At 37.4% G+C, this 26044-nt stretch overlaps 1 protein-coding gene across 4 annotated transcripts in view; it reads right to left on the bottom strand.

Annotated features, from left to right (window-relative positions):
* Window positions 1–26044, bottom strand: part of LPCAT1 (lysophosphatidylcholine acyltransferase 1) — a 71027-nt gene that overhangs the window by 6144 nt on the left and 38839 nt on the right. For 2 of the 4 annotated variants that reach the window (XM_072852945.1, XM_072852948.1), the window contains 5 exons: window positions 19587–19712; window positions 12323–12476; window positions 11321–11419; window positions 8493–8631; window positions 2375–3264 (listed from right to left, as the gene is read on the bottom strand). In XM_072852945.1, coding sequence (XP_072709046.1) covers window positions 3080–3264; window positions 8493–8631; window positions 11321–11419; window positions 12323–12476; window positions 19587–19712 — 703 coding nt within the window. In that variant the 3' untranslated portion in view covers window positions 2375–3079. Of the gene's footprint in view, window positions 1–2374; window positions 3265–8492; window positions 8632–11320; window positions 11420–12322; window positions 12477–19586; window positions 19713–26044 lie in introns of those variants that run through there. The other 2 variants (XM_072852946.1, XM_072852947.1) reach the window with 2 other exon arrangements.

Genomic DNA, 26044 nt, shown 5'->3' with positions numbered 1-26044 from the left:
ACGCGCTGGTCACTGGCCGTCTTCAGCAGCAGCTCTGGACCGAACTCACTGACGCACATGACTTTCAGTGCCTCTTCACCACGTAACGTGGCACTTGTTTCAGGGCCCATCTATTGTAGGCTGCAGCGCCCTTCAACCCAAACACACCGCACAGCTTAGTTGCACGTGGCACAGCTTGGTTGCACACAAGTGCAGTTATTACACTCACCACACTCAGAAAACATCTCCCTCACCAAAACAAATATGACAGCAAATGAACCCTTTGGTTTTCAGAAGACAGATCCCCAAGTTACACATACCATACATGCAAATTAGGTACACTCGTGTTTGGCCAACTTCAGTCAGCTTTGTTCTTTCACAGATGCATACAGGGTATCTCTTCCTCTGGAGCTTCTCTCACCCTAAAATTGTCCACGGGATACTAAGCTTACCTTTTTCTTCTTTTCAGACATATGTCTATCTCATCCCCTGCACTCTGAAATTCTCAAATTCCCAAGCTCACATACAAAGCAAAAGATAACTATCTTAGCCAGCCAGCTTGAGCCACGTGCCATAAAAAGTCTTGTAGAGGAGATACGATACACCCAGACTCCAGTTGATGGGCCTTCCCTTACATACTGACCAAAATACATACTGTGTAATCACAGAAAGTAGATCCCAGGCCGTATCCCTACGACCCTGGGGGATGATCAACAAAATTGTGTCTTAGTTGTCTGTTCTGTTTTCAAAACCTCCAGTGTAGGAAGGCTCCTCACCCCACCTGGAATTATCCATTCTCCTTAGCTAACTAGGTGTATTGTAAGGAAATTTTCCTAATGCTTAACTTGCTTTTTAAATGAAGAGCCTGTATCTACCATCAACATGGAGAAAAGACTGTTCCTATCTTCTCCATAGCAACTTTTTCCATATTTGAAGGCTGTTTTAACATCTTCCTTCAGTCTCCTCTTCTTTGGATTAAAGAATACTTTTGATCTCTTTGAGTACTTTCTATCCTCCAGACTCTATCCAGCTACTCCCCATCTTTCTCAGGTGCCCCAACATGGACAGGTACTTCAGGTAAGGCCTTATCACACCTTAGTAATGCAGAAATACCACCACACTTCTCACAGGCTACACTGTTGATGCATCCCACTATAACGAGTATCTTTTCTGCAGCAATGAACTAACAGTGATCAGTTTGTTGTACTCTATACCATCCCTGCCCCAAGATGTTTTATACGGTAACACCCACTCCCGTCCTGTTTATGCAGCTGACTTTTCCTAGTGTAGTTCCTCACATGCCTGATTTTTCCAAACTATTTCTCCTGTTTTGCCATGATCAGTTTTAATTCAAAGCTTGTCTGCCAGTCTGCTGCAGCCCTGTCAGCTTGGCATGCGTTACCCTAGATAAATCAAAAGTTTAATTATTACCTCCAAATGAGGATCTACCTCCACATACCCCACAGCAAGCATAATTTCTTACTTTTTTTTCCCCATACTCTTTCTGTTAAAGCCAGTTTCAGTTTGGAGACTTGCCACATACAGTTAGGGATTTCTAAGGACACATTCCAATACCCTAATGAGTTTTAAAACACCTCCTGCTATTTAAAAAATAATAATAAAAGCATTTGATACAAACATTTCCTTCTGCTAAAATTCCTCCCTTTCAAATCTAGTTTTAAATTACTGTAACATGTGGAAGATTCAAATCTCAACAGCAGTTTTCCAATTACAAAACCATCATATTTTAACACAGCCCTAAAAAATTAGTCACAGAAATTATTTGAAATTTTTTTGTTTGTTTGGAAGTAGCATTGCCAGAGTTATTTTGTGAGAGAGTCCTCCTTCCTACTCCTTGAGGCTTTTGTCACATTTCCTAATCAGTGAAGCTCTGTGGTTTTATAATAATTTAAATTTTTCTCTGAGACCTCCATTGGTAATTAAGGCATCTGGCTTTACAAAAGGAAAGATAAGAAACATTACTAATGCAAGTGTTCTAGGTTGTTGGGGTTTTTTTTTTGTTTTGTTTTTTTAAACACAGTTCTAAACTATTTTAAGCTTCATATGTTATATGCACTATAGGTAATGTTGCTATAGAGATTAAACTAGCATTTTTTCAGGATGTTCTGCAACTTGTTGCTGGCTTGGCCTCTGAAGTAACTGCAACCTTTTCAAACTTGTGCTGATACAACAAAGTTTTCTAGCATGTTCCATGCTAAGTTAATCTGTATATACAGGCTTGCTACAAAAGAAACCTGTGATTCCTGATAAATATAGATTAAATACAGTTGTGTAAACGTCTCCCATTTAAATGTTGGGTGGACATGATTTGAATTGATTATAAGAGAAAAGCACAAACAGTTTTGTCACATATTTGCAAACAGTATGTGGCATGTCAGTTTGGAAAAAATTCACATTTAATTGCATCCGGAAGATTACAGTAGAAAAGAGCTGGGGTGAGGGATAAGGAGCCTTTCCTTTTCATTCTACCATGGAACAGACTGAAAGAGAAACAATTTCATCATTCAACAATAAAAATAAAAAGTAATCCTTAGCAAGTTTTTGCATTACTGTTTCCAAACCTGTTCACTGAAACCAAAACAAAGGGCCAAAATGTGCTTGCCTTGCTCAAGAGAATAATCCCACTGAAATCAACAAGACTGACTATGCAAATATGGACAGCAAAGTTTGGCCCCAAATAAACATCCCCGTAACTAGGGAAAACACTAATCACCAAAGTGCACTTAACACCATAGTAGCTACAGTTTCTTTATACATGCACAGTTTGTGCGACACTTGTACATGAAACGAGCCAATGGAATATAAATAAGTGTGCCGCTTCCTTTTAAATATGAACATTAATAATGAAGCACATTCACATTTTTGCCTTTCAAAGACCTGTTTGAAAAAAACAAAAACACCTTCCCCAAAGTAACCTGGAATATGTTGTTAAATATAGCACATATGATTCAAAGAACAGTATTAAGGTAGAAGAACTTTCACACACAAAATTGGTATTTGCTGTATAGTTGGAGTGACTTATGAAAATCCCAAGAAAAGACAATCCTCTCACCAGGAGAGGAAGGTAACAGTTGTAGTGTTAATTCAGTTTCTTCTGCAGGGCCTTGTTTTTATCTTCAGCATTTTCAGGGCTGAAGTCAGTACAGATACCATTAGGAGCAGAAAGAGATGAAGTCTCCAAGCCACTCTCGGCTCCCATCTGATCAGCATAGAGATAGTCTTCTGCAAAGTGGGGGTGCAATTCAGCAAATCTGTAGAAGTCATCTAAAAAAAAATTGTTGTTACACAGAATCAGCTCTTTGAAACAGAAGGAGGCTAAATTTGAATACTTACACATATATAATCACATGATCACTCTGGAGAAAAATAGCAGCAGTTAACATAATCCTACCCCCCTGGCTTGTTTTAGCTTCTCAGCAGAAATGTACCACATCCCCAGAGCCAAAATGTTGCAAAGAGTTATCTAAGCCCTCTTAAAACACTTCAGACCAGAGCTTAGCTTGTATGGTGAAGGGGTAAACAGGCTCAGATTCGCATTAAAATGCATGAGGAGCACCACATGCCCTGACATAGCATCTCACTGTTCACGGGGGGAAGGGCAGAAGCCCTCCAGCTGAGGAACAATGAACAGCAAGCGCAGTCATTTCTTAAAATCTGGGAAGTCTTTTGCAAACATGCCCTTTAATGCTTTGCAGTCATAATTCTCTTCAAACGAACAGCAGCTGTCACTGCTGCCTTCCGCTTTCAAGACTCCTAATATTTTAGAGAACAATATTGTGAGAAGATAATTAGTTTCTGTAATTTCATAACACATTATGAAAAAAATGATTTTAATGTTGGATACTATTAATAAGAAGCGCAAGATTAGTTCTTGGGGGAGCGGGGAATCCTTAACATCAAGAAGTTACATTTTGTGTAAAAAATCAGGCATTGAAGCCTTGTCACAATTTGCCCATATGACTGTTTATTCAGACATGATTTGAACACAAGATACTGTACAAGATCCAAGTCATAAGAAGCTATTCTTATATTGCAAAGTGACACTGGAAGAACCTGGATGCGAACGTTATCACTAACTTGGTCACCTACAGCGTATCACACACAGCCCACCCAAATTCACTATGTTATCCCAGAAGAGCTCATGATCGGACGATGCTGAGAGTTCCCTGGAGTGCAGCACAGATGACAGCTGAAGCAGCCTTTCAGAGGAGTGAAGCCCAGTTCCTCCTGGTACAACTGGGCTGGTATGGAAGAAGGGAACTACCATAGCTTTCCCTCTCCACCACCCTTCTCTGTTTGAGACAGCGTGTTTTTCTCAATATTGCAAAGGGCAAGGGAATGTCATTTGGGTCACAGGGGCACTAAAGTTGTAGGCCAGCCCTGCCTCTGAACTGTTGCAAAGGGATAGGTGGGGAGAAAGCAATAAACATAACTTCATCCTTCTGCAAACAAAAAAGTGGGTATCCTTTATTCACAGTTCATATGGATCTGAAGTATTCTGGACCCTGTAACTTCAACAAAAGCTGATGATGTTCAGGCCATGAAAACCAACACTATCATCTATGTTGAAAAACCTGTATGTGCAACAGGCTGATTGCTCATGTAAATGATAAAGTCTTCAGGGTGAAAAAAAAAATCTTAAATGTTTGAAAATGCATACAGCAAAAATTTTTCTTTTGATAATATTTAATGCAAGTTCAACTTTTATTTTAAAAATAATCTCATAGCAAATAATGTTATGCATCTGACCTTTTTCAACAAGGAAACATAGAACATTCTTTTATATTTAAAATACTTAACAGTGGTAGCAGTTGCAATAATACATTAGAAACACTTGAGTGCAAACTGATTTATCAGAATCAAAACTGTACACACATTCAGTGAACCCAACTGAGTACGTTATTTTTCTGCAGCTAACGAGAGAGCAATCAACTGTCACCCTTAACTGGGTCTGGCCTGCAGCAGGAACATGAAAGCATTCCCTTTTTCCACATGGACACTTTAAGCCCATCGCAAGGATCTATTCCGTTTTGTAACAACACATATAATGTGTGCATCATATTAATGACCATGAAAAAATAGCCTTTTTTTGGAAAAGTTCATTCTGATAGTAAGCCCTAAGGTAAAACAACCAAGGTAAAACAAGTATAGAAATTTCAACCAACAGTACCAAAGATGCTCTTACAATCACATTGAGCATAATCCTTTTTGCATGGGAAAGACTAGAATATTTACTGTAGATGCCATTTTAAGTAATTCTTTAAAAAGCTACTGTATCTTTTCAGAAAATAAATTCAGAAAATCCCTTGAAGCAGTTGTTCACACAAGTACGATAGTCTATATCCAAATCAGCATTCTAACAACGCTACCAGGATCCATCCTTCAATGTATTATCAGTACTGGATCCAAACGAAAAACCTCAGATTCCAGGGCGGACTGAACTGAACAGGATAATGTTTCTGATAGATCTGAGTGAGTAGACATTTTGGGTCTTGCTGAAACAAGTCCTGAAGATATTCAGGAATATTTATCAAAGTTGTACACAGTAGAGCCCAAAGAAAAGTGCCTGGGATCCCATTTGCCTCATTCATCAGAAACGTGAGACAAGGTGATGTAGGAAGAACGAGCTATTCCAGCATTACTTCTAATCACAGGTCTCATCTTGGAGCGCAAGCTTAAAGCAACTGTGAAGCATTAGACTGGAGGAAAAGATCACCTTAGTCATTTACTTGGGAAAAAAGTACTTTTACTTCCTGGCCCTACTAAGAGGAAAGGGACAAAAAGAAGGAAAGAACCCAAAGCGGAGTTCTTTAAGAATGCTGTCTATACTTTTGCATTAAGTATGCATATGTACTACAAGAACCTCCAGAGGTTTTTCTGCTGCCTTTGCAATACCCTCCCACTACTTGATGCTCCTGATGGAAGCTGTACGTTCATGAATCTCTTCCAGTTTTTGTTCCCCCTCAGCTACAAATTACTTTAATGTACGGGAACTTAATAGGATAATCCTGTGGTTAATATAGGTAAGGATACTACATTTTAAAGAACAAATAATTCTTCCTTCTCTGAACGTTCATCCATATGGATATTCACAATACTGCCAATCCCCCCTTTCTTCTTGTTACAAGCAAGCAAGGCAGAGTCTTCAGAACATTTTCACAGTCATCATTTGTCTATCAAGAGCAGGTGGACAGTTTCCTAGAATTAGTGATGCCCACCTACAGAACCTATTCAAATTCTCCAGAATCATGTCTTAAGATTTCTCAATCTTGCCTCTCTCTAGATTACAGTGAAGGGATGAGCTTTGGAATCAAGGTGCATCTAAACAGTTAAGCCAACAGCACACTGCTTAAGAGAACTGAAACAATACACAGATCTTTGGCAACTAGTGTGTTTTCAAACATGTGACAAAAATCCAGACTTCTAACAATTCAGATCCAACATTATCAATGTGGTTATAAAATCTCAATTTTGCTATTGGTTATTCTGTTTACCTGCAACCTGAGCTTCTCCTTTGGGATGAGATCTCTGGCTTCAAGGACTCTGCTGTATGTGCAGCAATGTAAGTTTGATACTTTGGATATTTTATTTTTTTGTTCTCACAAATAAGACTGAAGACTTAGTATTCCTGCTTCACATTCTAACACCCTAGAAAGAAGGGGCTTGTGAGCAGACCCCTCTGCTGTGTGTATCCAAAGTAATGTCAGTACTTTTCCACTGGATACAAAGTTTTGATTTCTCAGAACTTATCTGTACAACGCCTTCAGAAAAGGTGTAGTTTGAAAATTTTCCACCTCTCCTTTCCCAGTATTTAAGTGCAACAAATCGAGTATGTGGAAAGTTGCACATATTCTCAGGAAAGGCAAGATATTGAATATTTACAACAAGAACTTTCAAGATAGAAATGCAATACCAAAAGTTTATATTCATCTTCTAATTCTCTACCACAATAAATTGGACATTTATTCTATTAACCTTTCAGATATGTTAAAATCTCAGTGCAATGTTTGTATTATAAAATGAGCACTTCTCTCAGAGAAAGATCCAAGCAAAGTTTCAAAGAAGTGATGTAAACACCATCCTACTTTGTGTAGCCTCACAAAAAGACTACTCTTGATAGCAGATTTTTTGGTCCAGATTTTCTTGTGATGGGGACATACCACGACCACCCAGGGGTAAAGGGCAGATTTAAATGCAACTAAGTACTATTAAAGAAGGATATTAAAATATGAATCCTTTCGTAACTCACACGAACTGGTCTGAGTTCACTTGTACACCACTTCAAATGTAGTTATTCTCAAACAATTAAGTGTGCCAAAATTAGAGTTCTGCTAGGCTTACCAGCTTCGATTCTGTGCTGGTATTTTTGAAGCTGGTGATAGGGGGAGGGAGGGAAGAAGAGTTGAGTCACCACCCAGATGAGTTGGGAGACAACAAGGAGCAACAGAGATAGGCAGGAAAAAGGCAATAACGTAGGATGGACATGGAAATGCTGGGGACATGACAGATGAGAGGTACAGAAAGGAAAGGGGCAGTACAGCAGGAATCAAGGAGGCAAGACATAGCAGTGAGGAAAAAAGGGGAGGGCAGTGGCAATGATTCCCATTCTAATAACTCTAAAATAGTTCTGTAGTTGAAACTTTACATACATATTGTATGACAAACACAGGCATTACTCGTGTAGAAAATGTGATTTACCAACACTGATGTCTTAATTTGTAATATTTATACAAATTAAATACACACTGATTATCCTGAAGGAAAGCCACTAAAACAGGGCATGTCATAAGCACTTCTACTAGAGATACATGATATGTTGGCTATCAAAAACTTAGTTCATACTTAAATGATACAACTAAATTTAGAACCTTACTGCATAAAAGATGAAGAATCTGAGGTAACACACAAGTACTTTGATTCCCAGCATAATCTATTCACCCAGATCTCACAATTTTTCAAATGCAATTTTCTCGCCTCCATATCACCTGCATTACAGACTACATATTGAGCAGCCTGGTTAATACCCCCTCATTCGCCCCCCACACACACTCGTGACTTATTTTCAAACAGGCTGACAAATTATTATAGGAGTAGAAAGTATTATATCCCCCTATATTCTGGGACGGCAGAAATAGTGGGGAACAGATACAAGAGACAAAACAGCAGCACAGAGCTAAGATAGCGTTCTTAAAAATACATATTCACATACATGGAAGTCACAGAACAGAATATGCTGAAAGAGCTAATCCAGGTGACTTAATGTGGAAGGGAAAACCTCTGAAAACAGGTAAACATGACATTTGCTATTAAAGGTGAAACTCAAATATTTTTCTTAAATGTAAATTTACTTTGTCTGCAGTGCTTTTATCATTATTAAAGTCAACAAGTCAACTAAAGAGAGGTAAAGTTTAATAAAAACTGGTTTGTATATCAACATGAGTTCAGACAACTTTGACATTTTGTGACAGTTCAGATCCACTTAAAATGCTTACCATATGTAATCTCTCCTTTTTCTTCTTCATCTACAGCTCTAAAAAGATGTGTAACATTAATCTGTGACACACCCATGGCAGTCTTCAGAATATGAGCTAAATTCTCTTCTGTTATAGTTCCATTTTCTGACTGGTACAGCTATGAATCAAGACAGCAAGATAAATCATTGCAAAGCTGAATTTAACTCCTATAAACAGCACCACAGTAAGAAGTTATGCAAAATTAAAATTTGGTATTGGAAATTCTAGTCACTCTCAGATGGATGTGATCTACTAAGGATTTCTGATTAGTCTTGGTAAAAGATAGCATTGATTATTAGTTCACCTGTGTATACTTAGAAAGAAAAGCTGGCTATATTCAGAAAAAAAAATGTTTACATGCCTAACAACTGGCATTTCAGTGACATTCAGAGACAAGACTGTTTAACAAGTTTTGCAGATATATAACTAAGAATAATTTTTAGTCCATTGAGCTACGTGTCCAAACTCCAAAAGAGTCTGTAGAATCAAGAGATATATTTAGGTCAGCCTAAAGCAGATACCGTTTCCACTTGGTCAGATGTAAACCTCAAGATTCCTTTAATCAAAATCCAACTGATTTGACAGCCACTTTGCATAAAATTCCTACATCTAAATGGCACTGTATTAATCAGGAGAATCCTACCTCATACAGTGATGGGCCTATAATTTTCTACAAATACTTATTCTAGAAAATAATAATTTGCATATTCTTAAGTCCCAAAGCAAAGAGTTTCCTCACAGGAAGAGTTAACTTTACTACTGACAGGAGATCGATAACTAAAAATAATTGTTCATAGTCTCATTCTATCTTTGTATATGTACAGTGTTTTCCCCTGAAAAAAGGACCTGAGTATTTAAAAACATTTGTTACAAATACAGCTTCATTAAACTTTCTAAAATAACTCAATTTGCCTGTGCAATGAAAATTGAGACAGAAGAGTTTTTGAAAGATCCTTGTCTCATTTTCAAGCATGACAACACTGCAAATATTAAACAATGTAAAAAAATGCTATTTTGGAAACTTCCTTTTAGTTTCTGTACATCGAGAAGGTGGAAACTGATGAGATTGAACAAAACAGGCGTAAAGATGTATTTTTCACATAAGCAGAAGTTGCTGTCACGAGACAGCACACCTCAATGGAATAAAAAAGTCAGCGGAATAAAAAAATTGAAGTTCTGTGGAAGACAACATTCATGCTCAAATCAGGAATCTTGCCTTTTCCTCCCTAGCACCTAACCTGCACACAGTTTCACAAGGAGTAGGAGCAAGGACAAGACACTTGTTTAATAAAACCTGCTGTATTTTCACAGATCAAGTAGTCAGAAGGTGATACTTAGATGGTAAGGCTCACAAGCATCATATTGGCAAGACTTACAACACCCTTTAGTTTCCTTAGCAATTAGGGAGGGAGGGATGTGTAGCACTTACACTGAAGTGCTGCTCTTAGACTTGATTGCCATAATCCCCCCTTCTCTTTTAATTGCCCACCGCTTTAGAAGTCTGGTGGCTCAGTAGCTCCTATTTTTCAAGTTCTTCAGCCATATACTAAACACTTCCACTTTGAAAACTTGTTCAGCTACACGAAATGTTGCACTTTATCCCTGAAAACAAATGACAATGTGCTTTGCAAAAAGTAGCACATGGCAGAGGACAGCACCTATTCAAAGTCACACATTCATGAACGGGCTAGATCCTTCAATGGCTCCCAATAAGCTGCGTGAATATCTTACTGTACACGAACCCAGGACAGGGGGGAAGAAAGGATTTAAAAAAGTTCTTTCCCTTTTTTCCTCAAATACTGTGAGCAAAATTTCCTCAGCTCAAGACTTTTTTTAACCCTTCCAGTTATCACTAGTTCTACAGTTAATTTTGTATTTTGCAATTAACCAGGGAACTCAATCTACTCTGAAGAGTAGAGCAGATGGTGAATAACAGAAATTTTCTAAGAAACAGTTCTATTAACTTAAATTCAGGTGCTTCCAAAAAGAAAATAACCACCCCATCTGAGCTTTTCTTCCTCTAAAATGGTAAAAGTATATTGCACGTTATGCATGACGACAGCTAAATTTCACTGAATTGCTGCCCAAAAGCCACCTTCAAGTTTACTTGAAGCTTGTTCATTTTAGTATGACGACACAGAGCTGACCAAATGACCATTTCTCTATGCCATTATATAGATCAAATGGAATAAGTAAAGGCAGAAACCTTTCTGATGTTACATATCAGACTTTTCTGATGAAACCTTTCCAATGCTACAACAAACCACTGAGGCTAGAACAAGATCAGGAGCACTTCTGGGAAGCATAAAGTCTGGGCAGAGACTGCAGGACCAACACAGAAACATGGTAAGACTAAGAGGGAAGAAAATCTTATCAAGAAGATAAAGGGGGTAAAAACAAAATTAATCTCTATTAACATGTAGGAAAATTATTTAAATATTTTATTAACTTGAAAAACAAGATTTCATTGAAACATTATAAAAGTAGTAAGCACAACTCATTAGCCTTCAGTTTAGAGGAATCAATACAAAGGACTTCAGGTTTGAGACTCAATGTGCTGAAAAGGATTCTACCAGAGTTCCACAGAGAACAATTTCAAACTGCAAACCTCCATAACTTTATATAACTTAAACTTGCAACGCATTCCCTCTGAACGTGACCTCTTAATCTAACTTTCCATTCATGTTATTTTAAAATGTAATTAAGTATTAAAAGGGCATGTGAAACAAGCTTCTGTTAAGTCTAATGGTACTCCTAATAATTTCTAAAAATAAGTAAACTGCATAGAGGAAGAAAAAGCTGCTTACCTGAAATGCCAACTGAATTGTTTCCAGAGTTTTGGATGGCTTACAGACAACTGACAGAGCAATGACAAATTCCCGAATGTCAATTATGCCATCTTCATTCTGTGAAGGAAAACCTTACCTCAAAATACTGCAATTTGTCTGAGAACTTTCATAAATAACTAACAGTTGCTAAAGATGCAGAATATTCAGAAAGATCATTACATATGCCACTGCAAAAAAAGTCTCACTGAAATGGAATTATGTCAGTGCAAGAACCTGGGTCATCAAAGCTCTGCAGGCCCTTTTATGAGTCTTAGTCAGAAGTCATAATTCAAAGATTCTTGGAAGACAATGCTGCTACTGTTACCCTTCGCTCGCGTATTTAAGATTTTTACGTTAAACCATCTGAATTACTAGGTTGAAATTAAAATTGAAGAACCAGAGGGCAAGGTAGCCTAATTTAAGCCCTGAATACATGACATCTGCTCTTTGGTCTAAGAGCGAACACCATGGACATATCCACCTCCTGGTCCAAACAGCACCTCATCCAGACAAAGATAATAGTCATTTCCCCATTCTGACTTATTGCCAGAGGAATGAAAAACTGGCTCATCTGCCAAGTCCCTAGGTCCTTCAGGTTTCAGGCATCCTAGAAGAACAAGTGATTTATTTACAAGGTAAGTGAAATATGAGCTAATAAACATTGCATTCAGTTGCAACAAGCAGTAGCAGAGGTTTAGCCTGAACCCATCTTTCTTCCTCTTCATATTTTGCATCTAGAAAGAAAATCAGTTTTGTCCAACTGATAACTCCTTTTAACTTCTATCTGAATGAATGCTTTATTTAGTTGATGATAGGTGCTCTTACCTTGCTGAAAGGGAAACACAGTAGGCAAATACTGTTGTGAAGTGCTCAAAAGCACTAGCCCAAGTCAGACCTCAGTGAATTCAACTGCAACAGGATTACGCTAAAGTGGAGTTTACCAAAAGTAGTACAATTTTTAAACATGATGTTGTTTCTTACCTCATCAAAAAGCGCAAACATACTTTCTAATGTGTGAGAAACTGGAAATTCCAAGTATGCTGAAAATTCTTTAAGATCAACCTTTTCTTTTTTCATTTCCATGGCACTTGCAGCATATTTATCAAGATCATCTTCAAGTGTTTCTGGCTTCAGCCTAGAAAGCATATTATTTTTGCACATTTTAAAAATAAACCCAGTTTTAACAATACAAATTTCAATACACCAAATACAGCAATGGATGATAATGGTGTAAAACATTACAAAATCTGGAATCAGAATTACTAAGCAACTTTATTATAAAATAATGTTTTCCTTTAATTTTAAGGCTCCCATTAGTTCTTGAACTGTATTAGAAATTACTGCAAGGGCTTAGGAACCCTGGTCATAAACTTGTGTCCTTTATTCTACCTTGATTATAAACCGTATGTGTAAGCAGTTCAACATGAACAAGAAACACAGTCTAGAACTAGCTAATAAATACCAGGCATGGAGAACTAGGTGGGATTTAGGTCACCTGAATATGGCTGTATAGTAGGACTGTAACATAAACCAATTACGTTTCCAAATTTACTAATGTCACTGAACAGGAATGACGTGATGCATCTTGTCTAAAAGAAATCGGGGATTACATAATAGCGATTATACTGTTAATCCTGTTTGTCAGTCCTCATTTTTCACATTCAGTCCAGCGTTGGACACCATTACGAAGTGACTCAAACAAAGTTACAGCAGATAATACAGCTACAGAAATTCCCTCAGTCCTTCCGATTGCAAAACCAGATTTTGACTGATGAATGAACAGCTTTATACTTATGCAGATATCTACTGCATAGTTCTTGGGTTTTTGTTGTTGGTTTTTTGTTTGCTTTTTTGTTTGTTTTTTGCCAAGTCAAGCTTCCTGTTTTTGCTTTGCAAAAAAAAGTCTCAGTATGAATATAATAAATGGTGCTGCACGTATGTGGGGAAAAGTAAATTCCCTCCCTAGGACAACATCAACCAAATCTTGATCAGCAGGTTTCCTCTGAACTGATTGTAATGTGGTAACGGGGGCATTCAAACTTTCCAGTCTGAAGACAAAAGCAGCCAATAAAGTCTTCTATGATATTCTTCTGCAGTTGTCTGTTTTGCTGTTTGCTGCTGCAGACAAGGAAAAGCAGTTATTTACAGAACTCACAAGTTCACACCAGAATTGTTCCCAGGCTGCAGCTGGGACTCCTCAGCAGCTTCTGCTCAGTAACAAGAGTGAAAAAAATACTTAATATCAGCATTCTCAGAAGCTTCTGAAAAAAGGTAAGAGCATTTCTGATACGAAGATTATCCATTACATCAGCTCCAGACCTCAATCGCTTGCTAAAATGACCCCTCCTAAAAATCACTGCTTTTAAGTAAAAGCACAACTACTATGCCGTCTGCCATTACCTAAACTGACTTACCAAAGATGTACTAACTAAACAATGCCAAGCCCTGTATTTCTGAATTCTAAGACCTAAACATGCAAGAATTCTTCCAGAGACCTATGGCCCCTAACAACATTCATATGTTCTCCACCCTGACATTAAAGCACCTATCTTAAGTTTTGGTCCTAGACAGTATAAAAAGAGCAGCAAAACACTCCTCTGCAAACATTCATTTTCCATTATCAAGTAGAAAAGTAGCAGGAACAATGACAAAGGAATCCATGGAGGATTTGAGATGCACACAGAACTCAGCTTCTCACATGCAGGATTACATATAAGAAATGTCCACAGATAATACATCCCCACTGCAGTAGCTGAAATGGATTTTAACTGTAGGATGAGGACAGCTGGCATCCGAATCCTCCCTTGAGATAAGCCACCACTGACACAGAACACGCAGTCTAACATCTGTCTCTAAATCAGAGAGATCTGATTTGCAATGAATTGACTCAAAATTCACCTTCTAGAACTGAGGGAGTACTTGTTTGGTGAGTAGTATTCGAGACTTGTGAAATCTCCTCTTCACCAGTCAATCAAGTACAAAAAGCTAAAAAGTTTGAAGGCAAAACCTTGTACAGAAAGTAGCATGGCTTACCACGAATCTTACAGACATCTTGTGGTTTGGGTTTTTTAGATGTAGAAAGAGATGTGAGCCAACCTCAAAAAGAGTATGTGGATCAGTGAGGCAAAGTTATTGCTTCAGCTTGACTATGACTGCATTGTACTTGGTGGGCTCACTTCCCTCTAGCCCTTTCAGAATCAGAAAGTAATTGATGTGTGGATGACCATGACCTACTATGCTGAAGTCTTGAATCCAAGTGTTCCAAATACCACAACAGGTTCTGAATCAACATGAAATGGTTTGAATGTCTCACTTCCTTTAAAATTGTTACTTTTATCCCCATGGAGGCTATAAAAGCTAGAAAGCCAACAGTGGATGTCTTTGCTCATGAAATCATGCCTGTTTGTATGGAGGACCTAGGCTTTACAATATGTAACATTATTTGCTGTTGTGGTGTTTTGCTTAATTTTTTAGGCCAGTGTGCACTAAAGAGAACAAAAAGTAATTCCTGAGTCCCTGAAGATGGAAAGGACATTTTAAGATTAACAGCTCTGAACATTAAATCCTTCACAGCAGACTTTACAAGGAAAACCAGATCCCTGAAGGTAGGATATTTGCAGCATAATTACCACTATTTTTAGCAAGTGAGATGTCTTACCTCCTTAAAGCTAGTTTTAGCTGCATTTGACTATTTGAAAACAAGCTCCTTTCTTGCATGCTGGGAACCTGCCAAAAACCTTCTAGTGTTTCACAGAGCTGGAAGTTGCATAAGAACAGCTGGATATTGTAGCTAGCTACTGTAAACTGCAAGCTCAGAGAAACATGCCCTAAGCCAGAAAAGCACAATACCTTCAGTTTTATGTCTGCTGATGTACTTCTGTGCAACTTCTTGTCATAATGGAGAAAGGATACTGAACAGCTGCAAAACTGACCTTCCAAATACTCTGGCACACCCTGCCTTGATCCACATGGCAGGGGCTATCATGGTTGGTATTTGCTATGTTAAGCCTGATCCGTGATAACCTCCTGTAATGGACAGTATTGCTTTTATCATGCATGCAAAGGAACAACATCCTCCAGAGGTTTTTTCTTGTTATAGATGATCTCTGAACACTCTGAAGTCATGGCACTGTTAGTTAGCTGTGAGGGGTTATTACTTTGGGGATGCAAAGCTCTACCTACAGTCTGAACCACCATTTCAGGCACACATGGACAGCAGAAGTTTGCATTGTAGTCTGGATGGTAAAGGCTGTTGAGCAAGAACAGACAGGCACCAGGCCTATGAGGTAATTATCTCCTCCTTGCAGATCTTCCTAGCCTATAGCAGCATTGCCTAGTAGGATCCTTGTGGCCAACTGGATGAGATAATATTGGAGAGTAGTGGTCAAAATGGAACTGCTATTTCATTTAGGTCATTCTTACTAAAATACTATGGCTTTTAAGAGACAGTAGAACTGATTCAACACAAGTAGGTTTACTAACATTTAATTTCACCAGGGCCAGGGAGTGCTTAAGGCAGTAAACCTTGCAGGCTTGCTAAGGTTGTAGAATATTCTTCCAGGGCAGACAGCACTAGTACACATCACATGGGTACAAGACACCAATAATACTCAGGCTCAGGAAAGAAAAGGAGACAGTTAAGGATCCAAAAAGAATTAAAAAATAAATTGCTGCCCATTGTTAAAGATAAAAATTACTAAGAGTAATCCTACTGAGAATGCTACAAAATCTAGAAGGCAAGAACAGGGGATTTTTCTGAAATCTGACCTGAAAAAGATGATTTGGTACAAACCATACCTTTTAAAATAAGTGAACATAATCAGCAAAGCCATACTGTCTTCAGTGAAAAGTACAAAGAACTTCAGAGTCTGTGTACTAAATGCATACACAAAACCAAGAACCTGCCAAACCAAAGGGCCTTGTGCCACACATATACCAATAATAAAATGCACATTCACCATGATACCATATTATGTTCTCGCTGTACTTTCCATACTTCTTGCTTTTTGATGCACAAAGTAGAAGCCAGCTACCACACTGGAAGAGAAAATGTGCCATCTTGTACAAGTATTATTAGTGCTGCCTAGCCTCCAAAAAAAAAATTAGAAAAAGTAAAAAAAAAATCTTAATTTTTAAAGAATATTTGCCAAAAAGACTTCAAATTAATAAGAAAAATCAGGAAGTAGAAAACAGTGACTAAAACAGAAGGATGTGAGACACATCCACCCTTGCTAGATGTTCCAAATCATACCAGGGGTTTTAGAAGTGAAAGATTTGGGAAAAAACAACCAGGAAGCAATTAGAGTAAATAATGCAGCAGCAGAGTACTGAATGTTAACAAATTGAAGGGTAGACAGAAAGCAAGAGGAAAGAGAAGAGATCAGTTAAAAAAAAAAATCAAGCACAGGATAAGCAAACAGATGATCCTTAATCTGGCTAGAAGTTTGATGAGGCTATCAATACTTCCCCCTGCATCCTCCCCCCCCCCCCCCCCCCCCAAGATGCAAAAGGCCTGGACCACTAGAATTACTTGAGCAAAATTTACATCAAGACTTGACTTTATAAGCATCATCTAATGGCAAGCAGAACACAGTCACTAAAAGTTTTCTACTTTGGATTGCAATATGTGCTACTTTTTTTTTTTGAGAGGAGAGAATTATCTCTAATTTTCAGAAAATAAAACAATTAAAACTGAGAATAATCACAACTAAAAAAAATTAGAAAATCATTTGACTGAAAATTGGGAATTCTCTATGGAGCTACTGATGGCCTAAAAGCCATGGTTCCATAAGAAAGGGGAACAAAAATTAAGGCTAGAAGGTCCTTCTAGTTCATGGGCAAAGTGAATGCTGGAATTAGAATGAACAGAAGTTTGAGACAACAGAAATAAATCAATTCAAATCAGAACTTAAGGATCTCCTTGCAGGCAACTACCTTCAAGTAGCTCATAAAAAGCATCTCATAAGAAGATGGAGGTGAGACTTAATTATACTGTAGTAACACTCTCTGAAGGAGAAGATATCTGAAGAGGTCTTTAATCAGGCACAAAATGCAAACCAGCTTCAATGTCTAGAACATGGTAATAGATCCAGTCAAAGTACAAATAGAGAATTACTTTAAACAGTAGAGTAATTAATTGTGGAATAAATCATCAAATGAAGCAGAGGATTTACAATGTATGAAAGCTACAATAAAGATTGCACATAGCTTAGTAATCAGCTCATTGGTCAGACATAGAGTGTCAGGCTCAACAGAAGCATAACTGCTTGAGGACTAATGAATGCAGAATTTGAGAAGATGAGACTATGATCAATTGATCTCATTGATACAGCAGTCATTTTACCACAGAGTTCAGTACAAGGCAGCTGAGTTTCAGCCAGCTATGACCTGGCAGCTGTATAGCTGCATTAACAGAGCCCAAGCTCTTCATTAGATGAAGCATGAGAACTCGCTGCTGTGGCTGTATGGCTTCTGGATTGGATCCCACCCAGCTGAGCACAGACTAAGCAAATTTTACAGACTATGTTAATGACTCCTGTAGATACATAACGTGAACAGAAATAACTCTCCAGTGTAGCAAGCTGAGGTATAACCTGATTTCCAAGAATCTAAACCAAAAACAAGTCTGGATTTGCCTTACTATAAAAATCTTGCATTTAAAACTGGATGTTACCTTGAAGGTGTGTTATTGCTCAAAAACAAGTATTAAGACTGGATGGATAAAATTTACTGTTCCAGTTATTTAGGGATGTGACTGGATGATCTTAATGCCCCCCTGGCCTCAAAACCTTTGAATAAACAGCAAAATGACTGCATTGCCATCAAACGTGCATTAGAGATGAAGTCATATTACAATCTTCATCCAATTGTGCCAGAAAAATACCACCATAATAGCCTTCTTACTGGCACATATCCAAATCAAGACAGGATAATATTTCAGCAAGGTACAATTGCTCAAACCAGACAGAGAACTTTTGGGTTGTGGGGAACCTCACAAATGCATGCAATTGTTTTAGAGGCCAAAACAAAAACCCAGAAAAGCATAATTTGAAAGAACAGCTTTAAATTGAGCAGACAGAAGCCAGAGAATTTAACAAGCGGATTAAACTGAATCCTGGGATTATCAACTGCATAATAAAGAGAGATGGGTGTTTTTTGTCTTGTTTTTTTTTTTTGTTTTGTTTGCTTTTTTTTCTTACTACTGTAAATTCAGAGCCTTTGCAACAAAGCAAGAATCTTGGTTTCCCCTTAGAAGTCTCTCCTATCCTACTGGAAGTCTTTTCAGATGGAAGTCCTGACAATGAATTAATATATGCTTGTCATCTGAATGCATAATGTATGCTGTCCTACATTCCTTATTCTCTAATAGATCTTTCTCTTTTTTCATTTATGTACACAAGCTGGAAGATGAAGGAAAAATTAGTAAAAGAAAATAAAGTACAGAACAGAAACATGAAACTATGCCCTATACTTTCAGGTGAGGAGTCAAAAAATGGAAAAGGGTGTTTGTGTATTAAAGCAGTTAATAGGATAAGGCTGTAAATTTTGTTTGTGGTTGTTCAACAGGTTGAGAGGAGAAACAGGAAAAAAATTGGAAAACAGCAGCAACAAGTTCTACTATTTGGTTTATGTGATTTTTTTCACTGTTTGCTGAAGCTTTTCGGCAAGGTAAAGCCAGAGGGAACTGAAGCTATGAGAAGAGAGGAGCCACACTGCATATACCAAGCTACAGTTTCATTAGAAAGTACATCTAGCAGTAACCTACTCAAAAGATCAACCACTTCTTTGTGCTTCTTGGGAAAGGGTGACCCCTCTGCCCTCACTATTATAACATTAATCCAGTCACAAGACTGCTATAGCAGCACTGTTCTCCCTTCATAGATGTCACAGGAAAAGGCAATTGACTCTTAACTGCATCAAATATTAGGAATCCCACAGTATTCCTGACCCTCTTCAGGTGGTGTCTTCTAGTTTTGTTCAGGAATGAACCCTTCATACACACTTTGCTCACTTGTCAGACTGAAAATATTAATTTTACAACCTGCTCTACTCATCAGGATCTAGGGGTGCTGTTTGCAAGTGGAGAACAGTATTGGTTTAATTTTATATTAGTGTTTCCCCAATTGTAATATGACAACATTCCATATATATTCATAAATGCAATATTTTAATATGAAGGGAAAATGATATAAACATAGGTATATAATAAAGATGCACCTTACATAGAAATATTGTATATGCTCACCCAAGGCTTCTCACAAGCTTTGCAAATTCTAAAAGACACGTGTCTGAAGGCAGACGAAGTTGTCCTTCAGCCAAAGCTAGCTGACAGTCTTCAAATGTATAGTCTGTCACTGAAACTCCCAACGCCCTTGAATAAACCAAAGAAACACAGTAAGCAAGATAATCTAAGAAAACTGAGCAGACCATCACTCTTTTTTATAACAAGAAATCCTGTAACAATTATGCTTTCTATTCTGAAGAACTGCCAGGAAGAGCCCATAAAAGAAAGTTCACGTAAAAAGAATGAGATATGGTACTCTACCCGTTGCAGAACATCTATTTTGACTTCACAAGTACATTAAAATATAAAAGAACACGAGTGAAAATTTAGGCAGTGCATAGAGTTTTAAGTTCTTAATATTTTCATAGAAGTGAATAACAAGGGTTTCAAAATTATTAATCTAGAACAAAAATACATATTAATAATTACATCAAATATTTATATTATTATTACACTAACATGTTACTAAATCAATAACCACCTGAACAGAACAACTATTACCTTCAAGTAATACTAAAATTATACAACAGGCAACATTTCTCTATAAAGAGTGGTTAGAACATAAAGTATAAAAGCAAGTAGAGTTAACTTGTGTTTGCTTGGAGTTTATTTTTAAGTGTATGACATAAGAAATGTAGCAGAAAAAATACTCCCAAGTTTTTATATGCCAAACAATTAAGTACTCATTTTTGCTTTACTTCTAACTTGATGCTCTGTAGTAATAGCAGCACCAAAAGATACTTCAAGGAAATCCTGATATTGTAGTTGCACTGCATTTGCTGTGCCAACATTGAGAGAAAGACACTTCATTTTGGAAAAGGCCTTTAAGAATTCAGTGTACAAACATAAGACACAATTTAGAAAGCAAACACTGCTCCATATGAGTTACTCATCTGCCATGTTTTCCATTATACTTCATTTTACTTATATTAGAATGGAACGTTATCTCTGTGCAGCCTTTTCTAGTTTGATGAAGTCTTCACAAAATTTTTTTCTTGACTTACCTTCATTCTTTTCATCTACAGGTTTTTCTACCTTACTACGAACCACCTTTTTAATCTGTGAAGTTAATATACAGTAATGGCAAGATTGATACAAAACTCCGAGGCATGCCACAGTCATTTTGGCTTTGATGAAGACTCCGCATTTAATTCTACGCTTTATTATAGACAGTTTGATCTGTAATGGCAGTTACCTCTCATGCAATAACCACTTAATTTCTGTTAAGTAGGCTCTTCCCCAGAATCTCGTTACAAGGCCTTTGAATGCCAACGTAAATAACATAAGCCAGTTCTCTTTTATCCACCAATTAATTGTCAAACTTCAGGAATTCTAATGCGTAAGACATGCACTTAACATTAAAGCTACTGATCAGGGTTTCTCTCTCCTCTCTAAGGCTGACAAAGTCAAATATTCAGGAAGAACACCTCACTAATAGATATTCAAGCTCAAAAGTACCAAATACATTAAAAAATTAGATATTATTTATAAGCTACTTATGAATAAAACAATGACATACAGGGTAGTGATTTTGGATGAACAGCCTCCCCCTTGCAAGAAGAAACAAACAGGAAGGAACAAAAGGAAAAAAAAAAAAACAACTAAACCAAAAAGATACAAGTACATAGAAAAGGCATCTTAAAATCCTGCAGACTGTTGAAGGCTAGATTGCCTCATATGGGCGATCCTAAGCAATTAAATTCAGTTCCTCCAAATTTTTCACTTCTTGATCTGTTCCTGTTTCATCACCCTACTCCTCCTATGATGAGTGTCCTAGTAGTATTTGCAAATCAGTAAGCCACCTTAATGGAATGGACAAGAAGTTCTTGTGATACCGTATTTCACCCCATAGACTTATGGTTAACATAGTGATGAATGTTGTGTAAAATCCAGATGAAGAACTCCCCCCATGCTGTGGGGATTTAAATCCATTTCTAAGTTCTGCCTGACTTAGAGATCAGGCATTGAAGGTCTCATCAATGCTTATATTATATGGTATTCAGTATAGTGTGGTATTATACAATATGAAATTACTGGTACTATACAATACAAAATCAATTTTCCTTGGAAGAAGAAAAAAGAGGTGGATGAAAGAAGGAGAGTTGGTCCTGCCAGTTTAGATTACTTCCTATTCCCTTCTTTTGTACTGTGTGTGCACTAGATCAACCTTATAAACTTCCCTGTCAACTGTCAGTGAAATAGCTGAAGTCCTAGGGCAGCAAGGACACACTATAAGCAGTACTATCCAGAGCAGCTTACATAAAAGAACGTGGTAATAATCAAAGATCTTATCCAGCCAGGCACATTACACCAAATTTCATCAGATCTTAAGGCAACAGTAGGTATAGCACACAACAGAAATACAGGAACTTACGGGCGATCAGCTGAAGCACAGGGCAACTACACAGAAAAGGGGAAGCTGGTTAAAAATGAGTTAAAAAAAGAAACTGAAAGCGTAAAGTGTTCATTTGTGGTACAAAACAACACACCATATTAGGGAATCAGGAGAAGTGACAAGACTTATCAAAAAATATTCTGAAAGGACAAAAAAAAATCCATATGACTCAGTAACTGATTAAAGGTGGCAATTAGAACAAAAATACTTTTTTAAAAAACCAAACCAAAACAAAAAACATGTTCTCTCAAGGAAAACAGAGAAGACAGACAAGTTAAAACATAACCATAAGGCGGCAAACCAAAGCAAAAAACAGTAACTTGTTAAAACTAAAAGCTAGAAGCTTTTCAAACACATCAAAAGAAAGATGACTAAGAAAGATCAGTCCACTCAACCTGGGAGGAGGGTAGAAGCCTGACTGACTGCCATCCCAGAACCAATGCCAGATTTAAATAACTTCTCTTAAATAATGGTCCCCCAACATGTCGAAGGAGCCTAGCCAAAGAGGAATTAGAAAAAAAAAAAACAACCACCAACACAAAAAACACCACAAACCAAAAAACCCACAAACAACCAAAACCAAACTTATGATACAGAACAAATTCCAAACAAAAGCAGGGATCATCTCAGAATCAGCCAAACCATAAGGGGAAAATACAACCTGCATCTTTTTATAGCTGTGTGCACCCCTTACGGAAGGGGCAGTATTTGAGCCACACTTCTAGTGCTATCAGTACAGGAAACTTCCCACTACAATTAATGCCTGCATGTATGCCCAGTGTCAACACATACACAAAACAGGATTGAGAAGGATAAAAACATCTTCTCTTGCTCACCTGTTGGCAATTTTCCAGACTTCGGACTTGCAAAAAAAGCAAAATGAACTGAAACAGTGTGCTTACATATACATCCAGACTTTCAGAATTACAAAGATCAGAAGTAAAGAAGGGGAAGAAACAACTTTTGCTCACAGTAAAGTTCAGTCATAGGATCAACCAAGGCCAGATAAACTAGAGTTCAAGGGGCTCTTGAGTTCACAAGATAAATCACAAGCTGTATAGGGCTAGCAGTTTAAGACAAAAGGACCTTGATTTCAGCTCAGAATGTTGAAGAAACTGAAGCCGGGGAACATATAAAGTTCATTATTTGTGCTAAGACTTGTGAATTTTTCAATTTCTTAGAATAAAGACTGGCATACTAGAGTTCACTGTAAAGCCTGGGTGCAACTGCAACTCACAGGATTTTCTACAAAACCAGTTACCAAACTATTCCAACTTATCTCCAGGACAATCTTTCTCTACTTCAATTCAACTGCTAGGAAATAAAAAAAGATCATTTCAATTTGAGATTTGAGATGCAAATTGCAAGTGCAAACCAATGTTTTTAATAAACTAGGAATATAACAGCTTTTCCCATACCTTCATTTGGAAGCTTTTTTTTTTTTTGCCTCTTTTCTTCATACTACCTCTGCTTTCACAGTCAGTTAACCCACGCCTGGCCTTTTAAATGTTCAGCAATTTTATATGGCCAGACATGCATGTCGGGCTTGACATACCTTGACACTTTTTCCCTCCCTACCTTCCCTGAAATACTAGCTATTTACCTTTCATGACATCACAGTACATGAAATTCCAAAGTCAGCAAGTCACTTCAAAAAAATAAAACCAAAACAAAACAAAAAAAAAAACCCCAAAAGCCTTCTTGCAAACCTAATCTGTTACGCACAACAGGTGTACTTGGTATATCCTGACTTCTCACACGAAACAGCTCCCTATGTCTAACACTTGTGCAGTCATAATATAAAAACAAATTATCAACTTCCTCATTTTCTGCATTCCAATCCACTACGCACGCAAAATTCTGAACATAAACCAGAATGTGACTGCTGTAATATTATGCAAAGTGAGAGAAAATATTACAGGCAATATTGTGACATTCTGAATCTACGCTTCAACAAAAACATTTTCAAAATGTTTTACATTGTTAATAAGCAGAACTGTGAACTAATCTAGAAAATATTCCACAAGCTGCTCAAAAAAACCCCTTTAAATCAGCTATAATCTTTATAGGGTGCTGAAAACATTAAAAGGATATCAAATTTGCTATTTTACTTCACTATCAGATGTTTAGGAAAAAGACATACAAAACATGGTGGACAAATAACCCCAGCTTCTGGTAGTCATCTGTATAGGAACTTCCTGAACCAGAGACTTGGTACCACTGTGTTTTACAATCATTGACAGACCAAATTTTTTTGCAGTATATCTCAGCTCTGATGAATTCATTTTATGCATCTGGTAGTGAATGCCACAATTTTGTACATGTTTTGAAGAGTATTTCCATTTACTTTCAGCTGATCTACTGTTGAATGCTTTCTATCTCTTCTGCTATGGAAAGTAACAGACTTTCCTTACTATGCGTTTCCAGAACACTCATGATTTTACTGACCTTCAAAACAACCCTCCACTTTTTTTTTTTTTTTCTTTTTCTTTCTTTCCCAAGCTGAAGAGCTTTCACCTATTTAGTTTTGGAAAGCCAAGGTAGATAGCCCCTTTTCTCTCCTTGGAGAACTACTACTTTGTGACATTCTCCAAGCAAATGAAGGTCCAGTCATGAGTCTGGAATTCACATCACAAATATAGTATCTCATGATAGTTTAATTTTTAGACAGAAAAAGAAGCTGCTAACAGCTGCATTTATCCCTTGTGTTAAGAAAATGGGCCCTCTAATTGTTGGTCTTGTAAGCTTGTACATCACAAATCTTCAAACAGTGAAAAATGAAGCAGGTTCTCTGTGTTGTCAGCATTCAAAAATGTAGTTCAAACCAGACTGTTGCAAAATATTACTTGTTTAAAAAAATTATTTCTTCCTTGAGAAAATAAACTTAGCAAGAAGCTGCATAGAGTTAACCCTGTTCAGTAACTGCGTTTGCCTAATTGCCACTCTTGCAGCATTCACAGAAATAAACAGAGTGCACAATGTAGTTCTCATCTCCATTTTTGTATATGGCCTGAAACCTAAACAAATGGATGCTTGTTAACTCCAGCACTTCAGTAATTGCACTTGTACTGATCCTCATGCCTTTGATGGTATAAAAGGGACAAAAAAAGCCTTGAATTTCAAAGTTGAGTGCTGAGCATCCAACCAGTGCCTCTACAGAATCACATATAAAAATTCAGACAGCATAGGCAGAGAGCACAGCAGTTTTTCCAAAGTTAGACTTAATTGGCCACTGAAAATACAACAAATAGCCATAAGATAGACCAGTAAGCTACTGTAAACCCACATCCTCAAGGCTATTCTTCAGCAACCAGCATTACCATATTACATACAGTGGCAGAGTTCACATTCTGATACTGTCAAAGCCTGCAAGAAAAAAAATCTGATTTTGACTATGTAGAAGATGACAAAAAGTGAAATGGGGACAGAAGACTATCTGTAGTATTTTTTGCCTTCACCAGCATGCTGGAAAAGAGGATTCATTTCTCAAAAGCAAAAAACCATAATCCTCATATGTCAAGCTGATAAGACTTAGTGCTTTAACAGTATGACATGCTCCAGCAAGGGGAAAGCAATCCTGGCAAGGACTTGACAGGGAAAACATAAGGAAGACAGATGTTTTCAAGTTCCATGTCTAACACTCTGCACTTTAATTGATTTGAGCATCTACTGTAAATACAAAAACATGTCTTTAAATGTTTGTGTAAGTGGAGAAGAAAAAGAAAGTTATTGGAAAAATGCAAACCAGACTATGATATTTTGGCATTTCTACAGGAAGTCTGCCTTTCTGGGCTCGCCACAAAAGAAACTTCATACATAACCCTAGCTAGGGATTTTGAAGTTGTAATGCTGAGTTATAACACCAGAAAGATCAGAAAAATGAAATGCTCAAATCAGAAATGCTCACAGAACTTCAGTTCTGAGGTGCTTACAGTTTTGAAAAAACAAAGGGGTAAAGGTGTCCAGTTTCCATCAGGTTTCAGTCTAAACATCTGCCATATGCATAAAAAATTAACAAAGTTGC

Source organism: Ciconia boyciana, chromosome 2, assembly GCF_034638445.1.
Source record: "Ciconia boyciana chromosome 2, ASM3463844v1, whole genome shotgun sequence".
Lineage (NCBI taxonomy): Eukaryota > Metazoa > Chordata > Aves > Ciconiiformes > Ciconiidae > Ciconia > Ciconia boyciana.
This window is presented reverse-complemented; position numbering and strand designations above follow the sequence as displayed.